The following is a 24,932-nucleotide window of genomic DNA, read 5'->3' as shown; positions in this document are numbered from 1 at the left end:
TTATAAATGAAACAAGAAGGAAGAAGGAAGGTGTAGGTAAATAGCAAGTTGGTTCACAGGTAAATCTTAAGCAAAGAAAGGAAGTAGGGGAGCTACTTTTATCATTCATCCAAAGGCATGGGAAATTTGGTCATCTAGTATTTTAGAGCTCATGATACGTCTTTACAAAAAGATGAGCATAAAAATAATTGCAGTTTACGCACCAAATTCTGATTCAGACGATGATGAAGTAGAAAATTTCTACTAAAAACTCAATAAGACTCTCCAAATCAAATCAACATATACTTAGTGACTACAATCCAAAGGTGAGAATTGGTGAAGATAGTGAGAAATATATCAGAAAGCATGTTTCAGGAGTAAGGAATAGGAGAAGTAAGCTAATTTGTAGATTATACAGAAGTCTCATGCCTCTGTGCCACATATATGTATATATGTGTGTGTATGTGTGTATATGTATACACATATATGTATATGTGTGTGTATATGTATATATGTACACACACACACATATATGTATAAAGCTTTATTAGACCACAACTCTTGCAGAAGAAAACAGAAAATATTTCATTTCAATATGGTGTCACCTCAGGCTTCTTCCAATTTCTGCTGAGCCTTATTCGTTTCTTCCTCCTTTTTTGGCTCTGCTGCTGGCTTCTCTTTTTCTTTCTGTGGCTTTAGATAAACATAACACTTCAAACTGCAGACCATACCCAAGAACAGGGCCGAAGACTACCCCACCTTGATGAGTGGGGAAACATTCGCAGGTGGCATCATTGTTTTTCTGCTGACCCTTGTGGGCAGAGTAGCCTTTGTTTTCCCTGAGTGACTCAGCTTACCTCATTGAGCCTTGCTGGTTGCTGCTGCTTCTCTTCCAGGAAGCGGAGAACTTCCTGTGTGATGAGTCATGGGGCTGGCTGAGGGGAGGTGTTAACTCCAGAGCCATGCCCTATTGGGTGTTAACCTGGGGGAGGGGCCAAGTCAAGAACCAATCGGCCCTGGTCATTCAGGAGGCGCTTGAGGATATCGAATACTCTATAAGAGGGGAGAGGACAGCTTGAAGACCCCCTTTTTTTTCTGGTTGGGGCCAGAGATGCCTACAGCCGAAGCTGAGCTGCCGGTAGCAGAGCTGACCCATGTGGAGCGAGGAGTGCTGAGCAAGGACTGGAGGTCAGTGGGTAATCTTCTTACCGTAGAGGGCAAGCATGTATACGATTCTGCCTTATACCATCTCGCTTCTCTGTGGCTTCCTGGTTACTCTTGTGAGGCGGACTTATTGGGCCTGGAAGCTTTTGATCAAAATATCAAAATGGGGACGCTGGTTTGTGGGCCTGTTACTGTGGAGTGTAAATACATGCTTTAGTTCTCCTGCCTTCTGCCTAGAGAATTCCTTATATCCTGCAGTTCTGAACCTTTCAGGCACATATGAGATTCTCTTTGAAATCATAAATTCTGCCTTCCTAATATAACCCTCCACCAGATAAATATATATTTTTTTGAGAAAAGAATTGGTAAGTGTGATAATGGCAAGCACCAAACAACATCACACACAAGAAAATAAAATTGACTTATAGACAAGAAAAGAGTCATTAATGATGCAGAAGTCATCACTGAATCAACTGTCTGTAAGCCCCATAAACTTTTTCAAGAAAAGATCAGAACTAGTAAGAGGTTAGAAGAAAGAATAATAAGAAAAAGATATGGCATGCAATTAAAATAACTCAATTCACAATAATATTCTATTACATTGATGTGCTACAATTTGTTTAGCCATTCCTCAACTGACATCGCCTTTGTTTTCCATTCTTCGCTACTACTATGAATTTTTTTTGTTTTGATCCTAAACTCAAGTAATAGATAATGATAAAGAATAATAACTAATAATGAAAACTAGGTAAATGGGCATTAGAAATTACATCAACACTTGCTACAATAACTTCATATGGAAGTTGAATGGAGGCAAATCCATCGTCAAAAGGCCTATAAAGGGGCCTAGTCAAAAATCATGGACCTACTTGCTAAGAGGTGATGGATAACGGCCAAAGACAATGCCAATTTAGAATATAAACTTGTCTGCAAAATCATATGAAGTATCATGATGAGGATTACTAATATTATCCTCTCATAAAGCAAAAGGAAGTAATAGAGGATATAAATTTTAAGAAAGCTTGGCAAGAGGCACAACTAAGCACAGTCATTCCAAGCACTTAAGGGATAAAAATATAAATACAACGGAAGAATGGAAAAGTAATGCCAAGATTTTTATGACAAACTTTTCATTATCAAGAACAGGAAAGTTAACACATTGGACTCTAAACTCATAATTTAAGATGTATTTATAGAGGAGACATTAAAGAGTACAAGGTAAGGAAAAGAAGTTTGACTGGACCAAGCATATAGAAAACAGATCCCTGCTGGAGGCAACAATTATAAGGGTGTTAAGGGATCAATTTCCCAAGTTATCTGAGGAAGGTGTGGGGGGAAAACCCCCCACACCTTACCTTACAGGGAAAAAAGTCCACAAGATACTGACCTGACAACTTTGCATCTACACAAAATCTTTAAGAGACTGATCTGCATATAGTACAGCTGCCCGCGCGTGCGTGTGTGTGTTTTCCCTTCCCCCGTCTCCCCCCACCGCCATGCCTGCACACACCACATCTTCAGTGAGAAATTAGTAGTATGGAAACAAACAGCCAGGCTTGAGCACGCAACATTCTGTAATGGACTTCTTGACAACTGCAAAAAATGACTTAAGAATATAGAGAATACAAGGTCTTTCTGTGATTTATTTGTTGAATATGAAAAAAAAATTTGATTTTATAAAGGAAAAGCCTGCCTTACAGATGTCTTCCGGGGAAGATAGGTGGCACAGTGAATAGAGCACTGGCCCTGGAGTCAGGATGACCTGAGTTCAAATCCGGCTTTAGACACTTGAACATGCAGTAGCTGTGTGACCTTAGGCAAGTCACTTAACCCCAATTGCCCTGCCCAAAAAAAACAAAACAAAAAAAACAACCAAACAAAGATGTCTTCCAATAAGGTGCCCTGGGCCCATATATTACAACATCATAAATCTAGAACTAGAAAAGACTTTCAGGTCATCTGGACCAATTGCCTCATTTTTACAAATAAAAGAACTTCGGCTCTAAGAGGCTGGCTATGAAGTGTCAGTGCTGAGACTCAAACCCAGGTACTCCAATTCCAAATCCAAACTTTTCCTAGTATCCTCGTTAGAATAAAAATGGTGGTGTACTCTGCTGAATATCAAGTGGCTTGAGCAATTACTCAAAATTTAAGCAACTACACCAAATGAATAATCTTGCTCTATATCTCCATACCTACACATGCATTTTCTAATGAACTCATTCTAGAAAACGAGTTGAAAAGCAGAAAGTAAAAGATGTTTATTGACAGTGGATGTAAGCATATGATTGGATAAAGTTACCTACAGGATACAGGAGAAAATAACATTTTTAACAGAAATTTTAAAAACTGTGATAACTGGGCAAAGCTGCAAGACTGAATAAAAAGTTAAATATCATCTTTAGCAATAAAAGAACAAATAACTTTTGACTCTTTTTGTAGTAAATCAGAGATTGGAGAGCTTCTCATACTACTCTTCTTTTAAAATAGAGAAAAAGGTTATATCACTTCTAGTCTTCAGATCATTAACCAAAGTGCTATCGGTTCCATAAAATCTTTGCCAGATGAAAAAGCACTTTACCATACTAATATCTAACCCTAACATCATTTCTTTATTCCTCCCAGACACAATACTCTCCAAAATGTAAATATATCTTTGTTTTGGGTAAAGTTTAACAACATGCATCCGTAGTGAAACTTCTCCCTAAATTTCATTTTAACTGTTGGTTCACTGGGAGGCTACTAGGCCATAAAAGGATAATTTATCAAGTCTAGAAAACAAAATCACCCTAATGTTTACTTTTTACTTCACTGGCTTCCTTGTTAAAAAGACTACTGATGGCTGTTTGTTGAAATTGTGTTACCCGACCAACAAACCTCCCCAAGGCACATGAGATGATCTTTGGCCTATAGCTAGAGCTCCTAGGATTTACCATTTTTATACCTTTCTTTCCCTTCTTAAAAAAAAAAAAAAAAAAAAACTACATCATTTCAGACTGTCCCAACAGATCAACCATAATTAATTGCATCTTGAAGTCTTATACTGTCAATGTCCCATCCAGCTACCATCACTACTAAATCCAATCGAAGAGGAGAGGGAATAAGGAATGAAAAAAACAGGGACTAGAGGCAGAAAAAGATGTAGGAAGAACATATAGAGGCATTAGAGAAGAACCAGAATAACACTGAGTTACAGAATCCAAAGGAAGAGAACAAATCACCTGTTAGACTATCTGAAATATCTGTGAGCCATGCTGAGTAAGGAAGCATTCTAGTGTTCTGAACCATCAGTAATAAAAATCTAGCTCCCAATTTGTGAAATAACCTTATTTCAACATGTGAACTTTTTTGTTTTTCTGAAATAAACTGAACAGTGAAAATGGTCACTACAGAAGAGTATGGATAGGTTTTGCCTTTATCCTTCTCTTGAATAGATGATGGAAGATCTCCAGAGTATTCTAGAAACCTTTAAGGCTCTTTCTAGAAACCTAATCCGGCTCCATCTTGTATGTTTTGGAAAACCGGTGAGTAATCATTTGAGGTGCAATGGGGGAACTTTTGATTTTAAGGAAGCTTACTGAAAGTCATTGTGTAAAGCAAATAATCATGTTCTGCCCAACATGTTGAGTTTGCTTATTGTTGAAAAGCAGAGCACACTTTTACAAGGTTCCCTGTTGTATAAAGACTTAAGATGAAGATTCAGACTAAAAACACCCCCAACTTTTAAAAGCAAAGTCTAGTGCAACTAAGAACAAAAGGCCATCGATCACTACAGTGGTGTCATGTGACCACCAAAAACCATTTTGGGCAAAGTAGAAATAAGTATGGCCGACCAGATGCTTCAACTATACTATATGAACTGTGTCAATGAAAACTAAATCTAGAAAAAGAAAAATTGTGATTTTCACAAACTCACAGTCATCTCCTCTTATAAACTATCAGAAGACTTAAATGCAAATTATTCCATTCAATTCCAGAAAAATTTAGCTTCTTCTGTGTACTGGACATGAGACTTAAATATCAGGCATGTCAGCCTGGCAATTAAAGAAAGACAGAAAAAAATTTCTTAATATTAAAAACCATTTCATTCACTAAACAATTAAAATAAAAGCCCAGTAGCCTCAGGCTGCTAATGAGGCAAACAGCCCTCAGCAGCCTGAAGGCATCATTATGTTGTAGAGCAATACAATAGTTACAGTTCAAAATGACAGCCCCAAGGCATCAAGAGTTAAATAGCAATGTAATATAGTAGCCAGTAAAGTAAGCATCAGCAAAAACAGTCTGGAAAACTTGCCTTATAAACGCATGAAAGACAGATCAATACCATCTGGAATGACAGGGGAAAGTCTGAACTTGAACAATAGTAAGCATCTGCATAGGCAGATTTCAAGGACTGGAGAAGGTAAAGATACACAAGATGAAGGAAGGCACCTAGTATGTGCCGGGCACTGTGCAAAGCATTTTATAAATACGATCTCATTTGGTCCTCACAACAAATCTATCAAGTAAGTGCTATTATTCCCATTTTACAGATGACTTGTCCGGAATAACACAGCTAGTAAGGATCTGAGGATGGATCTGAGGTCCAGAACTCTATCTACTGTGCTATCTAGCCACCACTACACCCTCAGGCTGATCCTGATAAGAAAGTAGGGATGGTCCTGAGGTGTGTAAGAGAACTCTCCCCAGAACACAAGCTTCTTGAAAGCAAGAACCATTTCATTTATATCCCTTTATCTATAGGACCTAGCATAGTGCCAGGTACAGAGTAAGTGCTTAATACAAACTTGTTGATTGACTGAAAAAAGTGGTTGGGGGCAAAGTCAAGATGGCAAAGTAGCAAGAAGCACAGCTGAACTCTACCCTATAACTCCTCCAATAAGATCTAGAAAATGTACCAGACCACATCCTGATGAGGAAATTAAAAAAAAAAAATCACAACTCAGATCAGCACACGGAGACAAATGAGAGAGGTCTGAGTACACTGGATATAGGCTTTAGCTAGGAAGAAGCTTACAGAACATTCCTGGGCAGGGAGAAGCTTTGTACCAGGGCAAGAAGAGGTGCCAAACCCAGCACAATGGGCCTAAATTTGTACAGGATGTAGGAATAAGTGCCAAATGGCAGCTCCACTGCTCACTATGCGATTTCAGATCACAGATATAGGGATGACTGAAGAAAAGACCTGCACCAAGGGATGGCACTGCAGAGCGAGGAGTTACTTGTCCTAGGCTGTACAGAGCAAAACTCAGGTTCAGAAGCAGGTAGCATATGGTTCTAACTCCAGGAGTGGAACAGGGTCTCAGTTTCAGCTTCCAGATCAGTCTGAAGCCTTCAGCACAAAAAGGGGAGGAATCCCAAACAAAGATGAGGACCTACAGTTTTGTCACACTGAACCAGCAGTTTTCCAGCTGGCTCATAGAGGTTATGTCCCAGAAGAGTTTACTTTAAGTCCAACCAGAGTAAGCCCACAAATGTGTTGCTCCAACCTAACCCAGGTGTGGAAATTGCAGAGCTCAGACTAGGCCTGCACGCATCCCACCAAAGCAGCCCAGGAGCTGGATATTGTGCAGGCCTGTTTTACCATCTCTACATTTTTTGTGGGCCACCAGAAATTCTTTGGCAGGCACAAGCTGCCCTATGTTGTGCAGGCCTGCGCTAAAGGAACTTTGTATAGTCAGTTTTGCTGAAGGAGTTGCATTTTTGCAGGTGCTAGAAATCTTTTGGCTGGCTACAGGCAGCTGGCAATATTGTGCAGTTCTGGCTTAAACCGAAAGGACAACAATCAGACTTTGCCCAGGATCAGATCATCTGGGGAGCACTAAGAGCTTGCATGTCCCTAGCCTAAGCTGTCCTAGGGATCCTTTAATAATACAATATTCAATACCCCCAAAAAGAAGCAGCAGAACACAAGGTCAGCCCAAACATACCTTCTAAAGTATATAGAGATGGGTCGAAACATATAGCTAGAAGTCAGGAAGTAGGCTGGAAGAACAAGCAAAAAACAAAACAAACAAAAAAAAAAACGGAATACTACCAAGGTGACAGGGAAACTTAAAATACTAACCGAAAAGAAAAGAATACTTAAATAACTTATAAGCAAAGCCTTCAAGAAAACAGACCTTGAGCACAAGTTCAACTACAATTCCTGGAAGAGATAAAGCAAAAGTGGGTTTTTCTTTAAGAGTTTAAAAATATTTTGCATAAATGAAATGAGAGAATTAACACCATGCATGACACAAGAGGTTCAAAATCTTGCCCACTAAATAAACTCCGTGAAAATCAGAATGGACCAAACAGAAGCCAATGGCTCCTTGAAACATGATTTTTTTTAAAGTCAAAAGACTAAAGAAATAGAAGAAGTCTGAGGTATCTTACAGCAAAAACAACTGATCTTGAAAACAGATCAAGGAGAAATAATTTAAGAATCATCAACCTACTTGAGCCAGAATTTAAAAAAAAAAAAAGCCTAGACATATCAAAACATAGAAGAAAAACATCTGCCCAGATCTCTTGGAACCAAAGAGCAATTAGAAATAAAAAAGAATTCATCAGTCACCTCCTGAAAGAAACTTCAACATGAAAACTCCCAAGAATATTACAGCCAAAATTCTGAGCTTCTAGCTCAAAGAAAAAATACTGAATGTAATAGCTTTCAGAATTCAAATACCAAGAAGCCAGTCAGGGTAACATATGATTTAATAGCTGCTATTAAAAAGGGGCATGGAGTTTGGAATACAATATTCCAAAAGGCAAATGGATATAAGTTTACAACCAAAAGTAACTTCCCCCCCCCCCCACCAAAAAAAACAAAAACAAAAACACAACTGAGTATAAATCCTACACTGGAAAAAAATTACCTTCAATTAAAAAGATTTCCAAGCATCTCCGATGAAAAGACTAGAGCTGCACAGAAACTTCGAATGCAAACACAGGAGTCAAGAGGAATATAAAATAAGTAAACGTGAGCAAATGATCATAAGAGCCTAAACAAGGACACAGCTGGGTAACTGGCTAGAGTGCTGGGCCTGGAGTCAAGAAGACATCAGTTCACAATCCAGCCTTAGACACTTACTAGCTGACCCAGGACAAGTCACTTAACCTTTGTTTGCCTTAATCTACTGGAGAAGGAAATGGGAAACTGCTCCAGTGTCCTTGCCAAAAAAAGTCCATGGACAGCAGAGTCCAGGGTTCATGAAGAGTCAGACACAACTGAACAAAGGATAAATTCTTTACATTCTAATCTGGAGAGATGATACATGTGTCTCCTCCCTATAATCATCTGGGGTCATAAAGGGAATCTAATTAAATAGGGGGCCTAGGAGTGGTTCTGTTGTGTTTTAATGATCTTACCAGAAATCTATTCGAACCAGGAGAAAGAGGTGGGGGGAGCAGGTGACCCTCAAATCTCTGAAATGGTCAAAGGGGAAAATAAACACAGATACAGAAATACATTTCACTCAACAGAGGAGCAGGAGGGAAAGAGGAGAAGGGAAAGAAGAGAATGAGAGGGAAGGTAGATTAAAGGAGTTTTAAATGCCAACAAATTCTAAGGATATACAAGAATATTTATAGTAGCTCTTTTTGTGCTGGCAAAAATTTGAAAACTGAAGAGGTACCTATCAACTGAACAGGGTATGCTATATAAATATGATGGAGTACTATTGTGTCGTAAGAAATAATGATGGGGTGGTTTCAGAGAAGCCTACAAAGACTTGTATGAACTGATGCAGATGAAGTGACCAGAATCTGGAGAAAATTTTATGTAATAAAAATGTTGTAAAGGCCAACAACTTTGAAAGACTTAGAAACTCTGATCAACGCAATGACCAACTATGATTCCATAAGACTCATGATGAAACATGGTACCCACCCTCTGATTGTGAGGTAGATGAGGGACTCAGAGTACAAACTGGGACATTTTTTGGACAGGACCTATGCAGGAATTTGTTCTGTTTGATCATACGTGTTTGTAACAGGGGTTTTGCCTTTTTTCTTCCTCAACTTGGGAGGGGGAGTTAAGGGAGAAGGTAAAAAGAAGGTAGATTTTTGTAAACTAAAAAAAAAAAAAAATTTCAATAAAAGGAGGTCTTGGGGAAGACCTAGGAGCTCCCTCCTAGTGTTTTCATTTTTGTAAGTTTTTATTGATGTCCAAAAAGCAGGTGATAGGAAATAAAGTGAGGGGGAACTCAGAGCCCTTAGAAATCAAGCAGAGGACTCTGGGCAATCCGACTGACCCAACATTCACTCATTCATTCATTCATTCACTTGTCTTTACTGTCTCTAATTATTATAAGCTGGCTTACTCCTCCACTTTGGTAATTTCATTCTATTTGAAATCATATCCTTTGAAAATCAGCTGAAGGACCAGATCAAATCAATCAACAAATATTTTCTACTCTATAACTGCCTCCCAAAGAGGGAATGGTCCATAGATAGATTTCAGGGGGTGAATGAATTTGTGTTTTAAGCATATTTTGACAACTATATTTCAATATAATCAATTTCCTTTGTAATCCTATCTACCTTATGTTATTTTAGGCATTTAAAAAGATTATTCTGAGAAGGGATCCATAGGCTTCACCACTTGGTCAAAGGGGTCCATGAGACCAAAAAAGAAACAAACTTTAGTCTATAGAGAAGACCAGAGGCAGACATCAAATAATCATGGGAAACAGAGATTAGGCTTGCTTTGCTTGGCCCTAGAAGGTAGAAATAGTAGCAGAGGGAAGAACTTGCATAAAGACAGAAATTAACCTGACATAAAGTAAATTTCCCAACAATTAAAAGTTGTCACAAGTGGAATGAGCTGCTGAGGGTGGGAACATGAATCTGTATCATTGGAGGTCTTCAAAGAGAAGCAGCATGATTATCTAAAAAGATAATACATATTCCTACTTAGGTAAAGGTTGAACTGGATGACTTTGAAGGTCCCTGCCAACACTAAGACTGATTCTATTGTGGTGCCCCTTCTGAAAAGTCCCCAACGAATGGCTCCAAGTCCGTATTCCCCAACTAATGAATCACTTGCTATTTTTGTATTAGGTCTAAAGGATATGAACGAATCTCAGCCAATCATAAGACCTTTTTTCCATAGAAATGCATGTAATAACCTGGCCAAGAGACATTTTTATCCCCCTGGTTTTTCCTATGTGGATAATTAAACACTTTTGAATGGCTAAGGATCTCTCTCAGGAGACTCTACAACATTCCAGGGCTTGCTGCAGTCAGCACACTGACATCTGGAAGGACCTCATCATATACTGGGAATTCCTCTTGAACAATTCATGTGGACTGTGCACTGTATATCCTCCACTATAGTGGTCAACATGCTCAACATACTTATGTTCATGTTTTATGCCTCACCTAATATTTGTGATCACAGAGTCATTCATTTTTCTTTTGAGAGATCTTGAATGATTTTCCACATATGGTACAGAAGACACTGTTTTGCAATGGATTCTACTTAATAAAATATTTTTAAAAACAGAGTGTATCCTCTACATGCTTCAATCATTTGCGATGGCAAGGATGACATATACTAAGGAATATCAATTGCAAATTAAAACAGGAGCAAGAGAACAGGTTTGGATTGCCATGAGGAAACTACAATGCTCCTTTAATGACCCCAAATTTCTCTCTGAAACAATGGACCATCATTTTGGCACTAATGCTCTACCAGTGTTATATGGCTGCTAAATATGCAACACGACAATCATCTAAGGATTGAAAATGATTACTATACAGAAGGTAAAGCAACATGGTAAGCATGAGCAGGTTGCATCTTATAACCAATGAAAAATTTCAAAGAACAGAAGTGGAAGAGATCATCAGGCCATGTTTGAGGCTTAAAGATGATGGGCTGCTTACATGCTGAGGGTGACAGATATCAGGAAAATACTCCATTGGTATTTTCTTAACATCAAGGAGGGCCTTCAGCACATTGGGTGGCTCCCTCACGGCAAACTTATGAGAGGACTTAAGAGCGTCATATGATGGACAAGTATGGATAGGTTGTGATGTCTATCACTAGAAAGAATATCCAAACTGAGGAAATCATTCATCTATTTTAGCATAATAGATACAGATTTATCAAGGTTATCCTTGATGAAGATATTAAAAGGGAACAGAAAGGTTTTTTAAAGGAATACTACACAGTAATAGATTACATCTTTACACAAATAACTGAATGACATACAGGAAACAAGATCCCACTGTGCTTACTGTTTAACCACATAAAAAACCATTTCATTTGGCAGAGCAAAATGCTACCTTTTTTGATAAACTCTACTGATATCTTTTGGTTTTAACATCTCCAGAATCTCTCTCAGTATCCCTTTCTCCCCCTGCCAGACTGCACCATCTCATATAAAAATTAATAATTTTTAAAGAAGGGAATGGGAAGAAAAGGCAAAAATATCAGCAAAACTTAATACATCAAAACATCTGAAATACCATGCAATGTACCATACCTGTGGACATCTCGCATCTAAAAAAAAAATCAGGCGGAGTGTATTCTCATACCTTTTCTTTGTAGCCATGCCTGTTCTTTGTAATGGTGTAACCTTTACTTCTAAATGTTTTGTAGTTGCTCTTTCAATTTACAACACTGTAATTGTTTATATTGTTTTCTTGGCTCTTCTTACTTTACTCTGCATCAGATCCTGTAAATCTTTCCATGCTTCTCTATATTCATCACATCCATCATTTCTTACAGTATAGTAATATTCTATTGCATTCATGTACCGCAATTTGTTTAGCTATTCCCCAATCAATGGGCATCTACTTTGTTTCCAATTCTAGCAAAATGCCACTTTAAGGGCTCTGCTCCAACAAATTGTCAGCCATATGTGCTTCAAAATTACACAAGATTCCTTGAACCATGAAAAGGCATGGAGGAAGGAGAAAGAAGTGTTGGGTGGAGAGCTTGCTCAACAGCCCTCTGATAATTAATATTAAGACAAAAACAGGGAAACAAACTAAAACAGAGACACTACCTTCCCAGAGGGGATATAGTTCAGAGCCCAAGTCAAGGAAGGATTCCAGGTAGCAAGGTACTCCAAATGCTCCTGTTTGAAGATGACATTATACTAATTGTGTCAAACTCTACCATACTGCAGAATATCCCAGACAAGGTTCCTAACCATTCAAAGATTTTGGCTGAACTATACACCAAGGAAGGGGGGACAACCAGAAAAAGAATGATCACTGTCCAGACTATGGCATGCAAGAGATGGACTATATAAAAAGTTTATGTATAACTACTGAAATTTACATAGCACATTAAAGCTAGCATGTGTAAACTGCTGTGCTATTTTATTTAGGCCCAATAGCAACACTGTTAAATATTATTATTCCTATTTTGCAGATGAGACTATAGACGCAGGGTAAAAGTAACCTGCAAAGTCATAAAACTATTGTCAGTGATGGAATTGAACTCGGGACTCTGAGCTGAGGTCCAGTGCTCTATCTACTTGTTACCCCATTTTAAAGTGAATGCTAAATAAGAAATAATATCTACTCTACTGTGAAGATCTCCATTAAGATCAATTATAATTCCAAATTCTGATCTGTACCTAAAAAATTATAGAGCAAATCTTTCCTCTCCTATACTGGAGTTAAAATGTTTTCACATATTAGCAAAAAAAAGTTGAAGCCTCAATAAGCAGCTCTGTTCTTTACATATGACCCATCCTCACTAAAGTGTAAAGCTATACAATAAAAAATTACATCTTACTAGATTTACTCTATTCCTTCCACTTTGATCACTACTGCTAAATACTGGTTGGACCAGATGACCTCTGATTACCTGTCTGTGTATTCAAGCAAAACTATAATTATTCTGTTCTTACTTTGAAAAGGTAGTGAAATCTGACTGTTTCAAAATTAAATTGCTCTTAAATAATATTGGCCAAGATGAAACTCCCCTACAAGAAGTAACCAAATAACTGCCCTGAGAAAAAAAGGAAAGATGATATATGTGATCATTAAGTATTATTTTTGGAAACAGATAAATAAAAATGTCTTTTTATAAGGTTACAACTAGAAGAGAATGAACTCATAATTCCTAACAAAAAATTGGGTATCCTGCTTATCAAAATATTAGAGATTCTAAAGGTTTTTAAAAGGTGGGTTCATTTATTCAACACATTTCTCACCAGGTGCTTGTAGCATGATGGTACATAAGTAGGCAGTGGGGCAGAGACAAAGATACATTCCATGGGGAAGACAGAGATTTAGAGCTGGAAAGAATCTTAGAGGTCACTGAATCCAACTCCCTCATTCAATGGATGAAGAAACTCAAGTCCAAGGAGGTTAAATATGACTGCCCAAGGTCACACAGGTAGGACAGTGTCAGAGACATAAGTTATCACAAGAGGTCATTATAGACCTCCAGATCAAGTGTCCTCTTCATTGTAAATTCATACAGGTAGTAATGGGCAGGCAGAATTCAAACCTCAGTCTTCTGACTCTGAAATGAGCTCTTTTTATAGTGTTCCATATCCATCCTCATGGAGATTACAATCCACTGGATGGCTAACATAAATACACAATAACTATAACACATGATAAATACATTAGAGAAGTACAAAACAAAGTACTCCATGAGGTCAGGATGTGAAGATACTTTATCCAATAGGGAACTGGAAGCCAATGAGTACTTCTGGACAAAGAAGTAAGTAATATACTAAGATTTATGCATAAGAAAGATTATTTCTACACCAATACAAAGGACAGACTAGAAAGAGAAGGAGGGAAATAGAGGCAGCATGTCTTGTGAGGAAAGCATTAATCCATGTAGCTAGAAATGACAGCTTGTATTAGAATAATGGAAACAACTGGAACACAGAAATGACATATGAAAAAGATACAGTGTACGAACCCAAAAGGTTCTTATTACTATTCTGAGATAAGAGGTTGAAGAAAGAGAATAAATGAGAGACTGGGTGAATGGTGGTATGGGAGAGAGACAAAGAAGCAGGTTGGGGGGAGTGGGAGGGGTAATTCACATAGGAAGTAGTACCCAAAATGAACTGTGCAAAAAGCTGGGCATTCTAACAGGCCTTCTTGTCTCTTGGGAGAAAAATACATTCAAGGCTCACAGAACAACTAGTGCAAGGGCATGGAGAAGGGAGACAGAATGCCAGATGTGAGGACAGCTTAGGAGCCAGTTTGGATGGACAGTCTCAGAATCACAGGACCAGAGATTTCTAGCTGGAAATAGCTTAGAGATCATTGCATCCAAACTCCTCACTTAACAGATAAGGAAGCCAAGGCCCAGAAGGGAGATTTAAAGTGGAAAGAGTCTTAGAAAGCATGGAGTTCAACACTCATTTCACAGACAAGGAAACTAAGGCACAGTCAGATGAAATGACCTGTCTAGGATGACATGAATCCTTGATGGATATTTTATGGAATGCCAGGCCATAGTTGGAAAAGATGAAAGGGAAAAAGCCAAAAAACCAAAAACACCCTTAATAGCTCTTTTTATGCTTCAATAGCTCTAGAAATTAAGGGGGTATCTATCAATTAAAGAATGGCCAAACAAATTATGATATATCAATGTAATGGCATATTATTATTGTGCTATAAGAAAGGACAAAAGGGACAAGCTTTTCATCAGAAAAATCTGGGAAGGCTTGTATGAACTGATACAGAAGGAAATAAGCCAGAAGAACAATTATATAATGATAACAACACTGTAAAGAAAAATAACTTTGAAAGAATGCTGAACGATGATCCCCAATGACTCCACAGGTCATGATAAAACATGCTACCTATTCTGCTATATTCGGGATGCAAAATGAGACCTATATTCTGAAATGATCAATACAGGAATGCATTCTGCTTGACTGTGCATATTTGTTACATGAATTTTGTTTTTCTTTTTTCCTGTGGGGGGAGGGGAAGAGTATGAAAGGAAGAAAAAAATGGCTATTTGTTAACTGAAAAAATTTATTATTTCTGTTAAAAAAAGAGATCAATGGTTACTTTAGAGAGACCAGTTCCAATAGAATAATGACTATCAGAAGTCATATTTCAAGGGACTAAGAAGTAAGAGGAAAGAAAGTGGAGTCAATGAGTATCACAGATAGCTTTTGCTCAGTGTTTGACTATGAAAAGGAAGAGAGATAGAGGAAGCCACTGTGCCTTAATTTCCTTATTTGTAAAATAAGCCCTAGCACCCACCTCTCAAGGTTATAGCATACATAAAAGTGCTAATGTCCGTAAACTTTTAAAAACTTTTTATACTTTGAAAAACATAGATGGTTTTATAAATCTCAGCTGGCATCAACAAAAGACATCTTGATACTCTAAGATTCTCAGACTAACTTATATGAAAACAAAATGTCAATGAAAGGGAGCATGGAGCAGTGAAAATAGCAAGAAATATGGAATCAGAACTCCATATAAAATCCTCAGTTAAACCCTGGCTCTGCCACTTACTTGTGTAAACACAGACAAGTCATTTATCCTTTGGGTCTCAGTTCCTCATCTCCCTTTAAAATGAAAAGGTTGACCTGAAAGACCTCTAAGGTCATTTCCAGCTTTACATCTATTATCCCAAATCAACAGGCCAATTATTATGGATAAAGATTATGTAAACATTTACTCAAGACCACATTTGGTGCTTTACAAATTACAGCACTTAATACTTCTTCGGAGATCAAATTATTGAATGCTAGATTTTAAAAGTTTAACTGAGGACATAATTTTAATAAAGATTAAGTACCTATTAAAAATGAACTATGCAAACGTCTAAGTAATTTTAATAAGATGCATGTCTTAATTATGTACAAGTTATGTTTTTAATTCTCCTCAAAAGCCTCTGGCTCCATCTTTATCCACAAAATCTCACATCAGTCTCAATATACAAAGCAAAATGGAAATCTGATCTTTAAATTGCCAGATTAAATTTAAATGTATTTTTGTTTATTTCTTGATTTCTAGATAAAGCTTTAGTTAAAAAATGAAAATCAATTCTTACTTTAATTTATCTGGTGTTCCAAAAGATAACACTTTATTGTGATAACCAGACCCTTAATCTTGATGTCAACACTATGAAAAAGTGTGTAAATATGTGATATTTAATGTAATGTAAATAATGTAATGTAAATAAACCTATAAAAAATTAAATTTTTCCCCCAAAATTTCATATAGAAAACAGAACACTTCAGAGAGGTCACAAGAAATTAGTTATTTTTTAATATTTCATTTCAAATATAAGACTTTTAAAGGCTTTTTTCATATTTTATTGCACTTATCACACCTATCCTTGAAGTTTGGCTTAGTAAAGCAGCTATTATTTCTCTCTCTCTTAATACATACATATATACATATAGAAAGATATCTACAGAGAGAAATAATTAGGCACTTATTCAACATCCATCATCCCCTACCATACTGTTCTGTGGAAGGGATGAAAAATACCAGCATGGTCCCTATCCTTAAAGAACTTATAATTTATTTGTTTAAGACATGCATAAGACACAAGAGAGGTTCAATAAACTTTTCTTGAATTGAGATTTTGATTAAGGGATCATTTGAAAACTTGGTTCCTTCATAACATAATTGGTTAGGATAAGGGAATTTAATATTGTCTATATAGTGCTATCCACCTGGTAGATACTAAGAATAAGCTCTCTTTTTCAAGGAAGGACTGATATTACAAGCCTCTGCTGGGACCTGTAGCTTACATCACCTGAGGGTAAGGGACACATGTGTTGTCATTTTCCTCTCTCCTAGGAAAGCTAAGGAACCTTACCTGGAAAAGGAAGAATAATGTCTTTGCTAAATGAACATTAGGAAAATATATACAAATACTTACATACTTAAGTACACACACTCCAGTATATATACACTTTACATAACACATTTCAAAGGCTACGTGCCAGGTACATTATAGTATACGAACATATACATATATAATACATACATACATATTAGGGTTCTTACAACTGCCAAGTAGTGCTTTATGGGGAATTTTACCCAGTTATGAATCTTTAAGAGAAGAGAAAAGCAAAACATGCACTAAGCTGAAGGAGCAATGATATTGATGCCAAAGTGCTGCTTGGTTCACAAATGGCTGGTGAAGAAAAGGAAGGGACCAGCAGGATAAGGTGTTAGAAGACGTGGGTTCTAGTCCTGCCTTTGCCATTAACTTAGGAGGTTCTGTGGCTAAGCTATCAACACTCTGGTTTTCAGTTTCCTTGTCTCTCAAATTAAGAAGACTATGCTGTGTCTAAGGTTCCTTCCAATTTGAACAATCCATGACAGACTCAATGTGTTTCTGTGTTTTGTCCTAAAGAGGAAATTCCCTTTATTGATGCCAATCAGTGATTTTTGCCTGGTGTATCCAAACTCTAAGGCTGGCCTTCCCTCTATCCACTAGTCCATGCTATCTCTGAGTCTCAGCATTAAAGGCCTTATTTTAGCATTTATTTTAGTTATAATTTAATACTTTCACACCAGTTTCACCTTTTGGAGCATCTTGGAGGTAAAAAAAAAAATCATTAAATGTTGGGCTTAAAGAGTCAGGAAGACCATGTCTAAATCCTGCCTCTGAACCTTACTAATAATTGTGTGACCACTCCAATCTATCTTCCCCTCAAGCTAAAACACAGGTATAACCATGTAGACTCCCCTCTCCTCCAATTCAATAAACTCTATTGGCTCCTTATTGCCTCTACAATCAAATAGAAAATTCTCCGTTTGGCATTCAAAGCCCTTCATATTTTATTCCCCTTTATGTACTATGGAATCTGGTGACAATGAACTCTTTTGCTGCTCCTCATACACATCACTCCATCTTTCCATCAAGAGTGTTTTCACTGGTAGTCTCCATATCTAGAAACTCTTCCTTATCTTTCTCACCTGGCTTCTTTCTCCCAGCTTCTGCAAGAGGCCCTTTCCAGTGTAACTTAATCTCAGTGCCTTTCCTCTGAGATTATTCTCAATTTATCTCGTCTATATTTTGTTTGTAAATAGTTGTGTGCATGTTGTCTGTCTCCCCCATTAGACCATGAGCTCCCTGAAAAAAGGGGCTGGTTTGTGAGTGTATACATCTGTTTTTGCCTGCCTTCCTTCCAGTATCTGGCAAACAGGAGGTGCTTAATAAATGCTAGCTGACTGACCATGAACAAGTCCCCTAACTAGTTGATCCCAAGTATCCATATTATTAAATTAATAAAAATAATTATTAAGTTAAATTAAAACCCTACTTCACAGGGTTTTCAGGCTCAATTAAGATAATGTATGTAAAATGGCTTTCTATTTCAATCTTACTTTTTTTTAAACTCCTGGTAACAAAATTTCTGATAAAAAAAAAAGTTATTTGACTACTTCCTTTATAGAACTATTACTGAAGGGACAAAAGAAGTAATTGTTGGTGACAAAATGAGAAATACAGGTAATAAAATGCTAAGGAAACAGGAAGATCAATGTGGACTATAAGATTGAACAAGTCTATGCTTTCAGGGAAGAAAAAACACATGATGACTTTCCAAAGGTCCTACCAATTTGGGAGTAAGACAGCTGGATACAGTGATACAACCATATTCTCAGCCCAGGGCTGTTTCCTACATTCACCATCCTGGAGAAGGGGAAGCATAAAACACAAAGTACTTGTTAGAAGTATTCAAGTTGAGTGATATAGTGATAGAAATCTAAATCTAGAGTTGCCACTATATCACACAGCAAATAAAATTATACTGAGAGTATTATGAGATTTAAAAACGCTTCAGAAGATACTGGGACAGAATAGGTAAATAGTTTAGAAGGCCTAATATTTGATAACTCTTTTTTAGGTCTTTTGCCCAATCCATACATACTCAGCTTCCCTATCCCATCTCTTGGTGTGCCCAACCTGGGCTCTAAGTTTCCAAAAGTGATTCAGTGGGTAACTTCAGCAACTTCAGATTTCCCTATTTATCACTAGCTTCTCTAAGCCTGATTATCAATTACCATGGTGATTCATGTTTGGTACTATACTCAACCGTAAAGTAGAACTTAATTAAAATGAATTTTCTTTTTACTAGCTGGCACCTCCCACATTCTCCCAAATGTCAAATCAAATTTGACTATACTGGAAAGTGTAACAAAATCAAAGCATCACCTTCTCCTACAAATTGCACAAAAAAATACTGTAACTTAACAAACCAGCAAATTATCTGCCAAAATTTCAAACTAGAAATGTTCAAATGAAACAAAGAAAAAAATGAGTAACCTGAGAGGTAAGAAAAAATACCTTTTCCCCCTTTTCACAAGGTAATCACACTGGAAGATTAAAAAATGGGATATACTGAAACACTTCATTTAACCAGTCACCCCAATTTACAACCTAAACATTTCATTCTCACTCACCACCAGCTGCTGGTAACTTCTCCCAAAATGATCTAGACACTATTTTGTATATAACTATATATATATATACACGTATATATACACACACACATATGTATATGTGTGTGTATGTATATATGTATGTGTATGTGTGTATGTATACCTATCTATATACATATACATATACACACATATACCTATATATAGAGTGTGTGTGTGCACGCACGTGCATATTGCTCACGGAGAGATTATAAGCTCCTTGAGGAAAGGGCTGTTTTTATTTTTGTATCCTCATTATGCACCTAATTAAATGCTTATTGATGGAAGGTTTGGTGGAGGATGAGAACGTTGAGCTAAATCTCAAAATAAGAATAGGATCTGCACCTCAGCTTCAGAGGTGAAGAACAGCTCAAATGAAAGTATGGATGGGATTCAGCACAGCATGCTATCTATGTCTACATGGTAATGGCCTGGAACAATCTTATTTCCTCTTTAAAATCATTTAGGGGAAGAAAAGAGGTGAATAGTAGTGAATAGAGAGGTGAATGATTGGGAGTCTATGGTGACACAAGTAGTACTGCTGATGTATAATTTTCCACTATATCCTACATGTATGTACTAAAGAGCCTCCTTATTTCCTTGATCTTTCAGTAATTAAGTTCCATACAGCAACTATCGATAGCAAACATTCTGTAGGAACCAATACAAATACAAATTTTAAAGCTGCTCCGAAAGTATCCCCTTCACAGTTTTCGTTGTCTTGGTCATATGTAAAAATATCTGACTGTCTCTAATCTATAAAACGTAGATTACCAAAAATTTGGGATTTTTAAAAATATAACTTATGTTTTTATATCTTAAACTATCAACATACAATTTTACTAGTACTATAAGAGTTGGGATTACAATTGTTCAACTCTTAACTGACAAACAGTAAAAAATAAATCTTGCAAATATACATTGTAAAAAAAATAAGTAAAATAAAATATTTTGCATAGCTGAGTTCTATTATATGCAATTTTAAAAAAATTACTCAATGTTAGGTATTTTACCAAATGAGAAATCAGTCATGGTATAATTGTACTTAATCATTCAGAGAATATTAGAATTAACATGCACACAGGTCCTTAAACTAAATATTCTTTGAAAAGTATACACACACTGTTCCCAAAGAGAAAAAATTCTCTCAATCTTCCTAAGTTCATACACAGGGATGCATATTGTAAAAATTTTACACTCATACACATATCCACAAAAGTAGTTTTTATGTTTGAGAATGATGACAAAATGTCCAAGTATCTTTATTATGTTCAATTCATCTTCAACGACTAAATAAAATACAATTACAAGTTACTAAACTTAGTCTTTACAGTGGTTGAGGGAAGAAGGGTTTTCATTGTTGTTTTTAATGTTTATTCATATGGCGAGAAGATTTCTCCCGAACTACTTTGAAAAATAAACAATTTCAAGTAAAAACCATAAAAGGCAAGTTCGACTAATTACGCCAATATTAATATATTAGTTGCCAAGCTGGCTTGCTATTCTAGCTCAGTGGTGAGATAAGTTAAGAATGGAGTAAGTTTACTACCAGTTATTGGGGGATGGAAAAAATAAAACAAGTTCATTTAACAATCCTCATTAATGCTTCTCACATTTTATTTTAAAATAGTTTACGTACTTAATTATATATTCTGGTATTGCACACTAATTGTTTTGTTATGTTGGCCTGATCTTCCAAGTAAATTTTAAGTTCACTAAGGACAAGAAGTAATCAACTGGTGGAGCCTTGGATAGAGTACCCACCCTGGAGTCAGGAGGACCTGAATTCAAATTCAGCCTCAGACACTTACTGGCTGTGTGACTCTGGGCAAGTCGCTTTACCCCTATTGCCTTAAAAAAAAAATAATCAACTGACAAGCATTTATTAAGTTCATAATCTTTAAGGTACTGGGGATACAAAGATTAAAAAAGAAACGGACCTGCTCTCAAGTACCTTAGAAAGGGGAAACAAGTTGGTACACCCATAAGTGAATTTAAAATATATACAATGTAAGGAATAATCATGTCTAACACTATTATTAATCACTACCCACTTTCTGGTTTGCATGTCACTGTACTATACAAATGGCCTCTATTATAAACTGAGACCACTGATGAAAGCCTATCATGAAATGCTTAACTTCAGTATTATATACACATATGTGTATATGTGTAATTTGAGTTAGCCTCACAACAAACTTCAGAAGCAGATGCTATTATAACCCCCATTTTACAGATGAGGAAAGCCAGTCCAAGAGAGTTTAAGTGGTTTGTCCAGAGTCACACAGCTACCAAATGTCAAAGAAAGAATTAGAATTTGGATTATCTGCATTCCAAGTCCAGGGTTCCATCCATTATGCCACTTAGCTGCCTCCTGACAAATAAATGTTAATAGAAGGAGTGAGGCACTAATACTTTAACTCTTCTTTGGCTGAAAGCACTTTACTAGGTGCAGGGCATATTAATTGGCAGGCACTCAGTAACTGAGAGGGAATGTGTACTGTGATTTAATATTTAGTACTTTCCTTAGAGATAGGAGAAAAATCAGAGAAGGAAAATCAATTATATCTAGAATGATGACTTCAAGACCCAAATAAAGAGAACTACTCAAAAAGGAAAAAAATATTCATAAATAGTTTTCAAATATATTCATTTCAAATAAGCATTTTTTCAGCAGCTACTTTTAACCAGAAACCTTTCTAGATTTTTTACATCTTACTCCCCACTAGAGGAACTTTACAAACTCCTCACATATCACGTATAAATACAATTTTCATCTCCTGTGTCCTTGACTTTGCAGTGGCTGTCCCCCATGCCTGGAATATTCCCTCTTCGCACCTTTCACCAATGCCACTTGGATTCCGTGGTTTTCTTCACAACTCAGCTCAAGAGCCACCTTTAACAGGAGGCTCTTCTGGTTCCCCAGCTGCTATCACCTACTGTTCCCTCCAAGGTTAGCTGCTTTGCATACATTTATACATGAAATGATGTCTTCCCCTTAGAATATAAGCTCCTTTGAGTTAAGAAAATGTTTGCACTTCTGCCTTTGTGTACCTAGCAGCTATCAAAGCGCTTAGCAAGCAGCAAGCAATTATCCTCGACTAAAAACCCATATTCACACAATTAGCATAATTCTTGCTTAATTAAAAAAAAAAACTTTTCCTTGCCTTTATACATACTGCATTCTGTACTGATTCTTTGGTAGATGATTTTATACTAGCATGCTTCCCAACAAGTGTAGGCACATAATGTTGATTCTTTCGAGAACGAAATAGAAAAAATGTCCTCAAACATCAAGAGAAAATCATTATCTTCAAAAGAAAGTTAACAGACATAAAAATACACTAGTATCCTATCTTACCTTGCATTTATAAACATCGATAAAGGGGAGGTGCAGAACTATTTTGATGGCACTATGCTTTACAACTAATCTCTACTAACAACTGAGACTACTAAAGAAAAGAGCATCCTACATTTTCTTCCTCTTCCCCTTGCCTTACGGCTTACTTTCATTCAAAATCGACTACCAATTATATAAAAACAAAGCCACTAAATGATGTGATTTTTTTAAATCATAATTTTAAAATAGCAGTTCCGTAACATTTTTGTTATCCCAGATTTGAGGTAAAAACAAAAACTCCTGAGACTACAGTCATTACTGTGACTTCTAAAAATGTTATTTTGCTGAAATTTCTCCATCTTAATATATTTATGTACCCCAAACAATCCGGCTCTAAAATCTACAACCCTCCCCAAGTGCTTCAAGAATTCACTTAAATCCCTAATCTCACATTTTTTTGTGCAAGAATCTGTTCACTTCTTCGTAATTTAAGAGCTGTGAAGTACCAACTAGTTAGCTAGACTATCAAAGCCTCCAGAAAGCAGACAAGACTTTATATTTCCCAGAAAAAGGCGAAGAATGAAGGAAAAAGCCCTATTTTGAAAGCCAGAATTAGTGTTTGGCTTTTTCTTGCTTCGATCAAAATTTAAATAAGTAACATCAATTTTTTTTTAAAAAAAAAAAAGATGTTACCATAAATCCTCTGGGCTGTTTAAGAATTTAAATGCTTAGGGAAGTCTGCATCTTCCTGAATATTCCTGAGGGCTACTTGTTCAAAGGCACAGCAGTGACAAGTGAAAACCCTTCCCTCCCTGACCCGCACCCTTGTGACACACCAGGGGAGGAGAGATATTTAAAGTCAAACCTGCCCAGAATCATCGCTACTAAAGCCGTGGGCTTTAGGGGCTTCAGCACATTCTGCCCCAATCCCCAGCCCGAGAAGCTGGTTTGTGGAGATTCTGCTCCTTGCAGCCCCAAAGCCTCGCACAAGGTAAACACAAGCGCACGGATGCACACGCTTCCCCAGTCCACCTCTCTCCTCTGGGCTCCGCTCTTCGTCTCCCCCTCCCCAAATAAAGAAGTCGAGATCCAACGTTGCAAAAAGCAGAGTCACCGGGAGATGGAAGGGGGAGGGGGGGCTGAGGAGAGGGTCTGAAAGAGGACGATTGGGGCGCGCCGGAGAGAGGAGGGCAGCGGCGGGGTGTGCCGCGGGGAAGCCGAGGCTCGTGCGATCGGATGCACAGGCATAAATAATGCCGGCCTCGGCGCCTCTTCTGGGGAGACGAGCCTGCCATCCCCTCCTCCTCCCCTCCTCACTTCCATCGCTCCCTCCACCACTCAGTTAACAGCGTGGGTCCTGCCCCCGGCCCCAATGGGGGAGGGGACCCGTACCCACCCACCCCATCTCCCTCCCCCCGGCCCCGTGCTGGGAGGGGGCGGAGAGGAGGATGGGGACCGCAGGCTCCGGGCTCCAGCAGGCCGGGCCCGGCCGGCCGGGCGGCGGGGGGAGGCGCGGCGGGCGCGGCCCTGGGCGGGGGGGAACGCGCCGCTTTACTCACATTCTCCGTGTCTCGCTCGTTCACGGTAGGCAATGGCGTCCGGGCAGACATTTTGTGCGGGCGCGGCGGCCGCCGCGGGGTCGCTCCGGGGTCTCGGCCGCCCAGCCCGGGAGGGAGGGGGGCGGGGAGCACGGAGGGCGGGACGGACTGGAGGGGGCGGGGAGGCTCCGGTCGGAGGCGGGCGGGGAGCGGGCCGGCCCGCAGTGCGCGGTCCCGGGCGGGCGGGGGAAGGGGAGGACGAGGACGAGGACGAGGGAGCGATGGGGGAGAGAAGCCGCTTCCCGCGGCGCCGGGAAAGGAGAGCGACGGCGATGGGCGGAGGGGGGTGGGGAGGACGAAGGGAGGAGGGCGAGTGTCAGGAGCCGGGAGGGAGGAGGGATGGAGGGGAGGATGGAGGAGGGATGGATGGGCAGGGGTGGGAGTGCCCGGGTCCCGCTAGGCTCTCCGGGTCATGGCGGAGGGTGAAGTCGGAGCCTCAGATCCCGGCAGGCGGGGCGAGCCTCGAGCCC

At 38.3% G+C, this 24,932-nt stretch overlaps 1 protein-coding gene across 6 annotated transcripts in view; it reads right to left on the bottom strand.

The window, feature by feature from the left end:
- The window catches only part of MARK1 (microtubule affinity regulating kinase 1), a 153,603-nt gene extending 129,054 nt beyond the window's left edge, over window positions 1–24,549 (bottom strand). For 5 of the 6 annotated variants that reach the window (XR_005010198.1, XM_036755228.1, XM_036755230.1 and 2 more), the window contains exon 1: window positions 24,424–24,535. Coding sequence is in view for 5 of the 6 variants with exons in the window: in XM_036755228.1 (XP_036611123.1) it covers window positions 24,424–24,474 (51 nt within the window). In the remaining variant the exon portion in view is untranslated. Of the gene's footprint in view, window positions 1–24,423 lie in introns of all 6 variants that reach the window. The other variant, XM_036755229.1, reaches the window with a different exon arrangement.
- Window positions 24,550–24,932: the final 383 nt, after the last annotated feature.

Source organism: Trichosurus vulpecula, chromosome 4 (genome assembly GCF_011100635.1).
Source record: "Trichosurus vulpecula isolate mTriVul1 chromosome 4, mTriVul1.pri, whole genome shotgun sequence".
NCBI lineage: Eukaryota > Metazoa > Chordata > Mammalia > Diprotodontia > Phalangeridae > Trichosurus > Trichosurus vulpecula.
Note: the sequence above shows the minus strand (reverse complement) of the source record. Positions and strands in the feature narration are given on the sequence as shown.